General features: G+C 39.6%; 1 protein-coding gene across 1 annotated transcript in view; it reads right to left on the reverse strand.

Moving 5' to 3' along the window:
* The window catches only part of LOC100726528 (intermembrane lipid transfer protein VPS13C), a 91,409-nt gene that overhangs the window by 18,515 nt on the left and 57,946 nt on the right, over window positions 1-14,948 (reverse strand). The window contains 8 exon segments of the mRNA XM_063254229.1: window positions 2,679-2,914; window positions 6,357-6,483; window positions 7,060-7,193; window positions 7,473-7,601; window positions 9,422-9,586; window positions 10,310-10,414; window positions 13,340-13,444; window positions 13,446-13,730. Of these exon segments, the coding sequence (XP_063110299.1) occupies window positions 2,679-2,914; window positions 6,357-6,483; window positions 7,060-7,193; window positions 7,473-7,601; window positions 9,422-9,586; window positions 10,310-10,414; window positions 13,340-13,444; window positions 13,446-13,730 (1,286 nt within the window).

The raw sequence follows: 14,948 nt of genomic DNA on the forward strand, positions 1-14,948 counted from the left end.
GATAAACTAGATGCTTTCCACAGATCAGGAAGAAGGCAACGATGTTCACACTCACCCCTCTCATTCAACACTGTGCTGGAAGTCCTAGATAATGCAGAGAGAGGAGAGGAAAGCAAGAGGAGAGGAGAGGAGGGGAATGAATACTGAAAAAGGAGAAATAAAGCTATCATCATAAATGACATGATTGTCTACACAGAAAATTTCAAAAATGAACCAAAAAAAAAAAAAAAAAACCCACCCCCAAAATTCCCTGGAACTATCAAGCAATTAAACAAGGTTGGAAGCCAGAAACACAGTATCATTTACATTAATACCAAATAAAACAGTGCTTAGGTATAAATAAGTCTAAAACATATGTATACAATCTGTGAGAGAAAAACTAGTGAAAGTGGTGAAAGAAATTCAAGAGCTAACAGAGAGCTACTCCACACACACAGACGTGAAGAGCTAACATTGTTAACATGTTTTTCCCAAGTTGCTTTATAGATACAATGCAATACCAATAAAAAGTTCAGCAAAGTATTTTGTAACTATCAACAAACTGATTCTAAAGTATACATGGAAAGGCAAAAGGATAAAAAGGAGACAACACGAGGACAGAGTAAGTCAGAAGACTGATACTACCCTGCTTCAAGCCGTACTAGAAAACTAGGCTAATCAAGATAATCTGCTGCGAAAACAGAGCTTGGACATAGACCCAAACAAATAGGTCAAATAACTGTTTAAAAGGAAAACAAGCAACTAGACAAAAGACAGTCTTTTTAGCAAATGACAGACAACCCTGTGCAACAAAGTGACCTAGACACAGAACTGCTATCATTCTTTACAAAGCCATTAACTCAAACTGGCTTACAGCTCTAAACATACACAGAACAGACTGTAATTTCAAGAAGATAATAGGAGAAAATAGGGAACCTGGGCACTGAAGAGACTACTCAGCCACAATACCAAAAGCACAACCCACAAGAGAAAAACTGATGCTTCTCTTGGAAAGACACTGCGTAGACAATTTTCTAAGAAAGCCATAGACTAGAAGAAGCTTTTTGTAAAATATGTATCTGATAAAATACTAGAATCCAAAATGAACAACTCAAAAGAAATGAACAAACTCAAACGAATGAACAAACGAAAACAGCAAATTTGAGTAGAGGAAAGACCCCAACAGCTAACAGAAGAAAGCACTCAAGACAAGTAAGCATATGAAAAGTACTGGGCATTAGATATCCTCAAGGGAACTGCAGACTGAAGCAACAGGAGCCCTTTACTAGGATGCCTAAGATCAGTCTTTCCCAGGAATTCAGGAAAAAGAGGAGAGGAGGGATTAACAGACGAAAGACAAGAAACTTTTAAGGCCTATGTTGTTCTATGTGATACTGTAATGCTGGGTTCAGGTTATATACTGTGACAGTCATAGACTAGTAAGAGTGAGTGAAGCCCAAAGTAAACGAAGTACTTATTTTACAACAGTAATGTTAGCAGCAGTCATTAATTAATAACAAATACATTAGTACAATTTTGCAGGCTGTTAGAGGAAACCAGGGCAGAGGTTTGTGAGAGTTCTAGATTTAAATTCAATCTTCTTCTAGACTTAAAACTGCAAACAAATAAAGGTCTATTTTTAAACACTATATAAATGACTTTTTCCTTTGGAGCCTAGATATTACTCAATGTGTATAAGGTGAAAAAAGTAATCAAGTTATTTCAATAAATTTTACCAATATTCTTACAAAGGACAAGTTGAAAAATACCACAGTACATGTAACATCAATGTGAAAAGAACATATCAAAGAATGAAAGAGAGCAAATTTCATCTCTATGACTAAACAAGTGGTTTTCAGTTTTTAAAAATTCCATGTAATACTGAAATACAAAGCCAAGTGTTTATTATTTAATGAAGTTCTAAATAACTATTGACACTACATCCTATATGAGTGTGTTTCCTAATTTAGTTTTGGCAGCTTCCACCGACCCAAGCTAGTTTCTACAACCTTTCTATAAATAAAATTAGTTATTTCGATTTCAGTAACTCCAGTACATATGTACTTTTTTTTTTTTGTATTGGGGGATTGAACTCATGACCTTGCACTTGCCAGGCAGGCACACTTACGCCGCTGAGGTAAATTCCCAGCCCTGTGTACACTTCTTTGTAAAATTTCTTGTTGTTTCTAGAGCATTCTACAAAGAGAAAAAGGAAATCTACAAAGAGAAAAAGGAAACCAAGGCCACATCATCCGTGAAAAGCAGCACTTCCTTTCCTACCAAGACAACATGTACTGTGTAAGAAAGCAGAGACAAAATTTTAGTCATCTTCAGGCTCCAACCACTAGCAGTTCACACAGTTCCCCACGAAGTCTCACTGACTGATTATGGAGCCGTGAAGGCAAATCTTTTAGAAACCAAGTGCCCACACTGCAACTCAGAATGCACTTATCTCTAAGTGCCTATGGTGCAACTGGAGCTGAATAATGAGTTTCAGTCTGGAAGGAACTACTCGCATCACTCACACTGACGTCACTGCAGAGGGCTCTGCACACAGCTACAGCATGCAGGTTTGCCGCCACCACTGTCACAGAGCCTAAAAAACTCAAAGGAGAACCTGCCTGCCCTCATCTTATGCAGCATTAATGAACAGAATGCTTTCTTGCAGATTCTTCATGCCTTACTTCCATCTGGAATACCTGGTTATTCCGATATATGAAGCTTCCTGCTTGCTTTCATTGTTAACCAGTGAGAGCCCAAGGCTGTGGAGAGAGAAGGTTATTTCATGGTCAGCCTGCTCCATTTCCTCTGCCTGCAGGGCTTTGGAAACCAAGGCCACATCATCCGTGAAAAGCAGTACTCTCTGGCGGCCATCGAGGAATGACACCCAGTGTATCTGGATGTTTGCGTCACAGGGAAACTGGCCACATTCATCCTGGGGAAACAAAGACACATAGTTTTAACTAAAATTGAACCACAGCAACTGAGAAAGCATAGGCAAGTTTAAAAGCTTGACCATAAAATGGAAAACTTTAAGCATCCACCTGACTTCACGAAAGTTATTATCTGTTTTAAAACAACACTCACCTTTCTTCAGTGACAAACATTAAAAGTGTGTTTTTCCTTTTTCTACCTTAGTGTGTGTTACCTGGTTAATGCTCAAAGAGCACTGAGCTGGAACAAGAGTATGCTTGATAGTAACAATGCCAAAAGATGTTTGTCTCCACGCTGGAGAACAGAATACTTCCGAAATAGGAAAAACATAACCTGGGCCCGAGAATATAGCTCAGTGGCAAGTACAAGGTCCTAAGTTCAATTACCAGCATCCCTGATATAGATTGGAAAGTGGTGGTAAACTTAACGCCAGCTGGATTACATCAGCATGCTCCTGAGCACAATGTTCCACCTTAGGAAGGTTGCCAGCATACAGAGATGTGGAGAAGATAAAGCATTGAGGCATTGTGGGTTCTCCTAGTTGTTGCTGTTTGAGCTGCTAGTTTTCCTGGAGAAGCTCTGGTCCTCACATCGAGCACTGCTTCCTGGCTCCAGAGGGGAAGACGTGTGCTGCTTGGTCTCTAGGATGAACTCGTCACGCTGGCTTCCTGGCATGTACCAGACTATGCTTGTCGTTGGAGGAGCTGGGGAACTCCGTGTTGCTGAGGATGGCTGTGGTGCTTTTCAGGACAGCCCCGGTCTTTCTTTTGAACATGACTTCTCGGCTCCAGTATAGAACCGTCAACTTAGCAGCACAGCTTCTTCAACCCGCTGGCATACACTTTCTAGCTTCCACCGCTAACCTCTGGACCTTCCCCGCATAGACTGGTAAAAAGAGACTGGCATGAGTCCCTCTCAAGGGCTCTAGACCTCCAGTTGGACTTGTGGGAGGCATTGTCATGAGCTCTGGGTCTTCATCTGGACTCATGCAAGACACTACTGTGGGATTCAGGCCCTTAGCTGATTAACTATTCTGTCTTTGGTGTTTCAGATAGATTTCCTGCAGTTTCTTGTGTAACTTGGGATGACCATCAGAAAATAAAATTATAAACTTCATGTCCTGATTGTAATTGTTTTTCTCACAACGCCTGACTACAACCCCTGCAAAAGTAACGTCAAGCTAAATTAGTCTACTAGTCTATTTTTGTTTTAATAATTTGTAACACAGCAAATATTTATGCAAATCACTCTGCCAAAAATAGTCAAACTGCAGTAGTTGGTTTGTATTCAGCTGAGCAAAAATTAGACTTCTTTGCTGAATGTTTCATGTGGCACTTGAAAATATGAGCCTGACTTATTTGGTCAGTGTTTTCAGACACTGAATCTGGGCTTAACTGCAACAGTTTCTGCCATGTACCTTTTCATCTCCTGCTTTCTTCAGCAAAGAGAAAAAACAAAGGATTTTACCCAAAGCAGAGGACTAAGTTCTGTAGTTGTGGTTTCAAGTGTAAGTTTTGAACTGTGTTACACGGTTACAGTAGCCTTCCGACTGTTTTTTACTCTAATAAGTAGTTTAATTTTCAGAGATACCTGTTAAGAAGACAAATGCTCTGTATAAACTACAAAATATTATAGGTGTCTTTCATTTCATCATTTTTTACATTCTTGGACTTGTATTTGTTCTTTATCTATTTGATCAGTTAAAAGTTAAATGAGGTATGTTAACATACCCCAGCAATATGTTTACTCACATTTTAATACAATGTTATTCACTGCATGAAGGTTTATGGCTCACATCCCTTTGTGTCATATTATTGTAATGTACTAATAGTTGTGCCTTAAATTATACTTGAGCAGAGCTAAAATTAGCAGTTTTGATTTCATTCTAACTTTACTTACACACTGAAATTTTGTATCTTTATGCTTAAAATTTTAAGTTAAGACAGATCTCCTGTAAGTGTATCAGGTACTTTTCTTTCCTTTCTTTTTGGAGAGGAGGTCTGGCTCTGTGGCTCTGTGGCCCTGTGGTCGAGGCTGACACTGAACCCTGGGCTCCGCAGTCTCCCTTGCCTTCAGCAGGAGCTGCAAACATACACCCAGCTTTTGGGTTGCCGTATGCTTTTGTCTGTCAGCAGGAAAACTTAAACCACTTTTACCTACTGAGGAAAGAGCCATTCAGAGCCACTGCCTATCAGAGGCTCTTGGGACTGCCCTGTCACATCCACTCAGGCCCGGGCAGAACTCCCTTCTCACACCATCTTTCCAGACAAGAAGCCAGCAAACCATGCTGAGGTACAACTATGTGCTCTTCGCTGGTCTGATTTTCTCATAGAAAACAGGACAGAGACATTAAGAGTAGAAGCTCTGCATACACTGCTGCGAAGGCTCTTTCTGGGTCTGCCCCGTGCAGGACGCAGTACCCCTGCCTCCACAACACCTCCACTGCTCCCTCTCGGAGGTCCGGATCTACTGCCTGGCACTTGTGGCTGCTGGGAAGAATCAAATGGGAGGAAGAGGCACCACCTGCAGCCGGCCAAGGGCTCCAGGGAGAGCTCCAGTGACTGAGTCAGGGCGCAGACAAGGGCAGGCTTCTCTGTCCTTCCTCTACTGACAAACTGGATGCTTCTCTACTGTGAAAGTGAAGCACAAGCAGAGCAACAAAGCTGCACCAAATAGAGCCTCACCGCATAGGAACAATTACTCTCACTTCCTAAAGGTCAGCTCAGGCTTTCGTTTTTCAAGGTATCTCAGAGTGAAAACAGGGGCAGATAACTGTTGGCCAATCACCATTTAAAGAAAAAGCCAAGACCTCCTTTTTAACACTGAGCACCCTAGGACAGCCTGTAACACTCTACAAAGGGAAGTGTATCTATGCAGAAACGGGATGATGTATCAGTAAAGCAAGAAGACCATTTCTCTGTCAGGGAGGAGGCTGGCAGGTGAATTCTTAGGCCTCTTCTAGAGTTCTCAATCCAAGAAACAATTGATTAGTTTAGCTATCTATCATAGTTATTTCATCAAATCCTGTATATGGGAAAACTTACATACTATCAAACTCCTCTGAATAATAAAATACATGGCCATGCTTAGAAAAACATGCCTGAAAACATTCAATGCCAATGGAGGTATAGGTGCTTTCAAAATAAAGTTCAATTTTATTTAACCTTAAAATCCTTTCCATTTAATAACAGTAAATAAAAAGGTATTTTACTAATCTTGTCTTGGACTAGATGGAGCAGGTGTATTTTTTAAATTGTAAATAAATTTTGATTAACCTATCAGTATGAACTATTTGCAATCTCAAGTTTGAATAACTTATTTCAAAACTCGTCCCCCCTTCACTTTCAGCTCAGGGAGGACCCAGATGACATGGGAAGGAAGCTAACCTGTCCACTTCCCTCAGCACAATGCAACACACCCAGCAACTCCCCATCAAGAAGTACCTTCAACAGAGCATGCTCCCCACGACTGGCTGCATATGTCCACGTAAGTTTTCTGGGGCCAGTAGGATCAGCCCAGGCAAAAAGTCGAGCTTGTCTTGGCATTAAGACTACTTCCTTCTGTGATCCACTATAACACAAGTGACAGAGGAAAGATTAAAATGTCCTAGCCCTCATGTGTGAATAGGAAGAAAAATTCCTACCATCTGAACTATAAATTTAGAATCATTCCCTACCCACACTCCTCTCCCTTGGTCTTCTATTATCTCTAACCAAAAATTTAGTTACACATTTACAAGGAGAAGTTCACTGAGTACTACCAGACTAGGAAAAAAAGACAATGCAACAGGTTCACTGTCCCTTACCTGCAATTCTAAAATTTAAAAGGCTCCAAAAACCTGAAGCTTTTTCTAGAAGTTTGTCAAGTATCACTTGGCAGTGAAACCTGATTTGAACTGCTGTGAGACTATTAATGGTTTCTATTTATCCTTCCTGCATTAATACACTTTTGTGTTGTTACAAAAACATTAACGTGTGACCACAGAGCACTGTCTCAAGACATAATGAGGCTGTTGTATAACAGACGCACATACTCCGCATACTGCCTTTCTAATCTCTGCAATGCTCGGATGTTATCAAGAGTTTCCCAGAAGGGACTGTAGACCAACAAAAGCTAAGAAGATTCACATTAGCCCCTGTCTCCTACCTCTGTTTGTACGTGAGGATGTCCCACGGTGTGTGGTTTATCAGGAGGGCAGGTGCAGACCCCTCATGGTAATCAGAAAAAGTTATGACAGTGGAGTGTTCTGCAGTATTTACATCCACCAAGATGGCTCCATTCTATTGTAGGAAAAAGATCCAATTGAGGTACTGGTTATCATTTACATGTGGGATGTCAACCAATTATGTAAACACAAGAGTTTTGTTTTCTAGGTTATCAAGGAAAAGTAAATCAGTTCTGATTTCAGAACTGATTCAATTTTGTTATCAAGGCCTTAATACTGATACAGCAGTGCTTCAAGCAAATTACCAGCAGATTTTTATGTCATGATTTAAAGAAAAAATTTTAAAGCAAATTTTAAAAATCAAAGACATTTATTTTAAAATATAACAGCTTACCAGTTCTTCTAAGGTCAACAAAGTGCCATTATCTTGTCGGTTATAAAAGAATGGTTTGGAAGGTCTCTCACAGCCCACTACTCTCAGACAAAGTTTGCCCGACAGATTTTCAGGCCAAAATGGAAGGCACTGAAAACATAAAAGTTAGCATCAGTCTTTATACAGCACAGTGGCATAAATAAGAAATGACTAAGTCAGTTTTCAACTCCAAATCTGACACTGATTAAATTATTACTGAGTTTCTTTAAAAGACCCTTTACATCTAACACTAAGACTACTGAACTATACCTCTGTATGAAATCAGAGCAGCTTCACTAGAAGGGCACAGATACTAACCTGCATGTACTTACGGGCAGCACTTTGCTAATCCACACGCACTTAGACACAGACGCAGTATGAGATACTGAAGAGCCTGTGTGCCCAGAAGGCCTCACATGTCTCAGACACAGCATTATAAACCAGAGCTTAGCAAAATGAGCTTCTGCGCATAGCTCCCTTTACTTCATCATTAAGTGAAGAAATCATTTATAGGGCATTTTATCCTTGGTAAACCAGAACGACCAACGAAGGCAGAGAACAGACCAGTGTGGAGCTGGTCAGAAGTGTCCATGTTACCATCCGAGCTGCTCAATTTTAAACCCCATGCTTCAGAGCTTCTGTTCCCCTAACTGTAAAACTGGGATTTCAGTTTCTAATGCAATACAAATTGTCCTTCTGCTATAGAATACTGTATAAATAAAAATACTGTTGATAAATCTACATCAATGATAAAAAGATACGCACTTTTTATTTGTAGGATACAGAAATCATTTCAAGTAGCTTTAAAATACCATGCCTTCTTAGAGCTCTAAAGTGTGGTACTGCAAGGGGAATCCTTCTTTTTGCTATGTATCTTTTAAAATAACTTTAGAATCTGGGATTTTTGTTGTGATTTTGTTTGTTGTGAGTTGTACTGAAGACTGGAAGAATGACATCAGCTATCCTTAAGCTCAGCTGGTTTGGTTGACAAGTTGGGTCCAAGTCAAGGACCACTGCTGACCCTCAAACCTTTTTCCTCTTTTCTTTCCTTCATTCTTTTCAGTTCCTCAAACACTATGGAAACCATGAAGTTTAGTTTGAAGCCAGACTTTCTGATATAGACAACCAACATCCACCAAGTCAATCATCAGTGACTCTACTGGCCCTGGAAAGTCTGAACCTCAGTCTCCTTCTCTGTGAAGTGAAAGGGTTGAATTTTACTGTCAATTTTAGTTAAACAGACACAATTCTTAGTTTACCTATTCAGAAATTTTACAGCCTCCTATGATTTTGCCCATACTTTCTTACTCATGCAGCGTAGGCACTGCCAACAAGCTTACAGTTCCTTCAGGACAGAAACATTTCACTGACAATCATGACAACACACAGTACCTCACCTCTGGATATTTCCCACAGCACACATGCGAGTTTTGCATGTATGTGAGAACTAGAGAACAACTGCTAGCCATCTAGACGGGGTGAATGCTAGGTACCAATCAGCAACAATTTTCCTTTTTAAAAAGTACTTACAGTGTGAAAGAAACTCTTTCTTTCTTTCTTTCTTTTTTTTTTTTTTTTGTCTTTTTCCTTTTTATCACTACCGGGGATCGAACTCACAACTGCCTGCTTGCAAGGCAGGCGCTTATGCCGCTGAGCTAAATCCCCAGCCCCTGAAAGAAACTCTTTCAAAACTGGCTACCCTATGTTAACACAAGCATGGCAGTGTAAGACACAGAAGTACATACAATGCTTACTTGTATGTCAAGGACTGAGGACAGAGAGGAGAAGGGGACAAAAATGTTAAGATGTGTTAGGCACATGTGCAATTCCCATGTGAATGTGTACGTACTGCAAAAGTGTACTAATAAGATTTTTAAGAATATATTCCTTTGGCATTTTTGGAATCATCCTAATTAAAAGAAAAAACTGACCTCTGAAGAAGCAATGTAGCTCCATTTATTAGTTGACACAGAGCCATCGGACGCAATCTCGCTGACTTCCAGCTCTAGTGAGGACTTGTTTGCGACGGTGCAGAAGGGCGTCAGAGTGACGATGCGCGAGAGGTTGGAGCTGCTCATTTTGATGCTCACCCCAACCTGTAGACAGGGAGGAACGCCCTCAGCTCTCAGCCCTGGGTGCAGCCGCTGTGAAACACACTCCCTTCATTCCATCACCCCTCAGCCCTGGGCTCAGCCGCTGTGAAATATACACACACCTTCGTGCGCACACACACTTCTTAAGATAATTCAGAATGACAACCCTGAGGAAGCTAACAGGAACTACACTCCATGGTTACTTTCTAGTTCCTTCATCTGGCTCTGTTGGAAACGAGCTCAGAAATGTCATTCGGTAGCCTGTGATAATCTGCAGGGAGTTTGATCTGTCTAGCATTCTGCATTTTTAATATTTCAATCACAAGCACTGTAATTAGTGGAGAGGCTCCAGTTTGGCTGATTTAGTATTTGTCATCAATAAAAGTTTTGAAGTAATAAAACAGGTCAATTGGCACCAGATGATTTAAATTTTCAAAGTGGTAGAAGTAAAGATTTAAGAAATACATGGCAAGGTAGATACGGAATGAACACTAGTATAGTGTGAATTTTACCTAATTATTCACTTAGACATATTGGGAATATTTACCCAATTACTCACTTGAGCAAATTCAAGTACTACTGGTAAGAGTGGTCACAAAAATTTGCAGATAGGCCAACATACGATACTCTGAATTAAAATTTCTGTTAATTTTTTAAAAGCCAGATTCTTATTGAATTGCAGAAAAGGTGAATAGAGCTAAAGGGAAACATGCAGCAGATTCTTACCAGGTATTCCATATCGTTGGCAGGACATTTCACACACCCGTAACTTCCCACAGTATCCAATGAGAAACAGCTGGACCAGGCACTAGTTGAAATTTTTAATTGTACCTGTACCAGAGAACACATACCACAATATAAAAACCTAAAAGGTAACATTTACTTACTTTATCTGACAGGAAGATGGGCTAGACTGCCTGCTAGAAAGGTTAGTATTATGAAACACAGAAAAATATTATCACAGTCATATTTGCAAATACATAACAGAACCACAGAAGATGGTAGGGGACAATAAAAGCACAGCTCTGACCTTCCCATTCTCCACTATTCAGCAAGTGTTAAAGAAAAGGTACTGGGAGAGGCAGAACAGAAAACAGCAAGAACAGTTCCTATTTTCAGAGAGTAGTGAACTAAACAGAGAGAACACAGAATACATACTAACAATTATGATGCAAGACTCAACGCAATTAGAGACACATGAGATAAAAGTGCTACTACAATAAGAAAATGATGACTTTGCTTTTGGCTGTGGCATTCCAGAAAGGTCTTACAAAAGGGGCCCATCTGTGCACCTGTATAACTCTGACTACTACCCACACAACAGATTATAAAACACACAAGACTAAGCAATAGGCACCCACAATGTCACCTGTCAGTCAACACCCTCAGACAAAGGTTCTCGAACCATCTCCAGATCACTGGCTGACCCATTAGACACAGATTCCCAGGCTCCACCCAGCCCTACTGGGTCCAACTCAGGAGGCACAAGACAGCAACAGCTTTCAAGGCCTTCAGGAGATTCTAACATAAATAAAATCTGAGATCTGCTACTCTTAAGAGAATACTACTATGGAGTACTACTCAGCTATAAAGAATGATCACATTGAGATATTTATAAATAAATGGATGCAGCTTGAGACCATACTCATAAGTGAAACAAATCAAACTCACATGCATAAATACCGAATAGTTTCTCTAGTGTAAGAAATGATAAGAACACATAAAAGTATGTGGTAATCATGATTCCCAATCATATTGGTTTGAACCATATAATGTTATCACTCATTAACTGGAATGGTTTTAACCTGGGTTGTTCGATTTTAGTATCGATGATAGTACGAATAGCTATTCTGAAGAAAACAACACATCATAAAAGCTAGTGCTGATTTAATATCATCTTGTTTTGAAGTCCCATCAAGCTATTGTACACCTGTTTCCACTGGTTTCAACATGTGGTATCTTACTATATTTTACTATATGCGACAGTATAAACAAAATTTTTAATAGGCAAAGAGATAATATAGAAACCATTGTTCATTTTCTGTTAACTGGTTCTAAATACCCTGTAATTTCTTCATTCTCTTGAATAGCTTCAGACTGACTTGATATGCTTGATGCTATAGTATATGAAGTTATACTCAAATAATTCAAGGAAGGAGGCACTCTGGTGACTACTATTGTTACATTATCTGGGGGTGTAACACAATGATGCTTAAATTGTTCGGTTCTGACCTGTGTTGTTCTAATACAATGTTCTCTTTTACCTCAATCCCACCCTATTTTAAAATTAATCTATTTTTTTCTTAATTTTTTTTCAATTAAGGGAAAACTAAATTAAAAAATAGCGGGATATATTATAGTAACTCTTTTGTTTTCCTATTAACCTGATATGATCCCCAGTATTGCTCTCCCCATCTTGTTCTGTCAGATTTTACTATATTCTATTTTGTTTGATAGTATCAAGTTTGAGGGTAGGCAACCACTTTGAAGGCAATTCACTAAGATACCCATTATGGTTTGATTATTATCTTCTTTTGAAACCTTGTAAGGTCTCCAGTGTAGGTTTTATTGGTCTTGTTCTGTACTGTTTTACCTGACGATATAGGCAACTTTTTAAAAAAATAGCAAGAGGCACAATCATGGCAACCATTTTAGATCACCTGATATTCTATTTTTACAACATGTACTATGCCCATCCTTTTGTTCTAACCGACTCTGTTTTGTTTAGCGTTAGGTTTTATTCTCTCCAAAAAAATAATAAGAATTGTGGGAGAAAAAAAAAAAACCAAAAAGTGTAATTGTTATTAAAAAGAGAGGACAGGAAGGTGGTCTAAGGGATATAACTGCATGTATGTTTGACTGTGTAGAATGGAAATCCGTATTAGTGAACTTTTGTTGGATGATTGAACGGCACTGTCTGCAATCTCATTGTATGAATGTTCACTTTACATGCTTTAATTTTATAATTTGGACAACTATTTCAAAGATGACAATATGTAACCTATTAACTAGTGGTATCTTACTGTATTTTTTTTTCCTTGAAATTCTGTATTATTTGCACCCTTTTCCTGCTGTTTTTTTTTTTATTTTATTTCCTTTTTTTTTCTCTTTAAAAAAAGAGACAGAGAGAGAGAGAGTAATAATGGAGTATCTCTCATTTTAAAGGAACAGAAAATCTTCATCCATACCAGGCCTGAACAGAATGCTCAAGAATAAACAGTAGGGGAGAGGAAAGAGGAAGGAAACAAGGAAAGAGCAGAGTGGTCATCTGGGCAGAGGACAGCATATGCAGAAGTCTATGGGCAGCATGGGGTCGAGTGCACACAAGTGAGGAGGAAAGCCAAGTGAGTCTGAAGAAGAAAGAAAGGACCAGGACACAAAAGACCAGGCTCGAGCGCCAGGCTTCTCAAAGGCCTGGCTCATGTTTCATGGGCAAGAGGGTCAGCTAATACCAGCCTCTTTAGAAATGCTGTATCAACACTGGCCAGTTATACAAAATAAAGCTTGTCTTATCTGACACGACTTTAAGAACAGAAGGAATCCTACAGGCGCTAGAGAAAGAATTATTCTGCCTGGAGATCCTGCTGTTGTTAGTTCCCAAGGGCCCCACTCGATTCTGCCTTCCTTAAAGTCTCCTTAGACTCAGTTGCATTGGTTGAGTTTCAAATTTCAATTGCATTGGTTGAGTTTCAAATTTCCAAGTTTCCAGGTTAGAAAGCCATGTAATTTTAACTCACTCTATCAACAAAAACACACCTTGTTTTTACTAAAAATGTTCTTCTTCTTGAAAGAGAATAAAATGATGTCCCTGAAGTCAGCTGGGTGTTTCACGTGAGTGTCTTCTGCGCGGTACTGGAGGACCCAGGGAAGTCTTGTTGATTAACCAGTAGGGACTAAAGACGGAGAGCACCACGCGGTTGCCAACTCGCCTGATGTGCACCGACAGGTCAACTGTCACTGCTTCTTTGGAGTTAGACGTAAAACACACAAGAAAGAACTCGGGAAGCGTGTCACATATGCGGAAATGACCGGTCCAGTCTCTGCCCAGGTATCTAACCAGGACTAATTCCATGACTTCTCCACTGATTCGGGAATGCAGGACGTCTGCTGTACTGCCTTCTGCCAGCTCATGAGTATCTGCTGTTCCCTAAACACACGCACAAACCAAGTCTGTTTAGCAACATCTTTGAAATACAAAACCTGTATTCTACACAGCGGCTAGACTCTGCAAGAAGCAGGTTTCCTGCCAAGTCTTCCACAGAGTACCATGTTTATATACTGTGCATGCCACAATTACCAAGGACTAAAAAGAAAACACAGACCACATTTACAAAGGCAGGAACTGTCTTTGGCCATTAATAGGCCAGCAGCCAGGAATTTTGAGAAGAAAAAAAAATGCATCCACAACAAGAATCCAAGGCTGGATTCCTTTACTCAGGGACCCTGGCGGCTGGCCGCTAGCACGGCATTACTGAACACGCCACCTGACGGCCTGGTCTTCAGCTCCTCTGCTAGTCACACACCAGGCCTGACAGTCCCCTGCAGGGGGAAAAAGGAAAGTGACAGCGATCCGCTGCTCTAGCAAGCTATGTAAGCAAGGTGAATTATTTTTAAAACGCATACTAACAATACCTAAATCAGGCTCCCTTACTAACACCTTATTATTTCATACTTTTTATTTATAAACTATTCTTCTCTTTATCCACTATTCAGTTGATTTAATTAACTGCATAATTCAGAAACAGTTCATGACTAGGTAACAGAAAATAACAACATAGGTAACCAGTTTTTTGTTTTGTTTTGTTTTTTGCACCATGCTCGGGCTTGAACTCAAGGTCTCTCACATGCTAAAGTGAACTCTTTACTACAGAGCTATACTCCAAGACCTGATATTACAGTTTCTGCATCTTAATATAACATAGTATGTACAAACTTTAAAATATTTACCATATACCACTGCTACAAAATGCTGCTTATTATTTCCCAAGACAGTAATTCTGTTATTTTTAGTAGAACCCTTGGACTAAATAATTGTAATATTAACTTTAGAATAAAAACTTTATGTAACCCAGTACTTGGGGAGGCTGAGGCAAGAAGATTACTGTTAGTCTCAGTCCACAGTGAATTCAAGGCCAGCCAGCACTACTAAGTGAGCTACTGACTCATAAATATATAAGTAAAACTTTAAGGTGAAATATTCTCATTAGATTTTCTCCTTTGCAAATAATGAAAATTTTACTTAAATTAATAAAGTAATAATAATGGCTCTTAAATTTATGGCAGATGCAACAGAGAAAGTGGTAAAGAACAAGGAGCCAAACCACACAGGCATAAATCCCAGCTCTTCCACTGACTAGCTGTGAGA

The sequence above is a fragment of the Cavia porcellus genome, unplaced genomic scaffold (genome assembly GCF_034190915.1).
Source record: "Cavia porcellus strain 051 isolate PalLab524CR breed Dunkin Hartley unplaced genomic scaffold, mCavPor4.1 scaffold_8, whole genome shotgun sequence".
Lineage (NCBI taxonomy): Eukaryota > Metazoa > Chordata > Mammalia > Rodentia > Caviidae > Cavia > Cavia porcellus.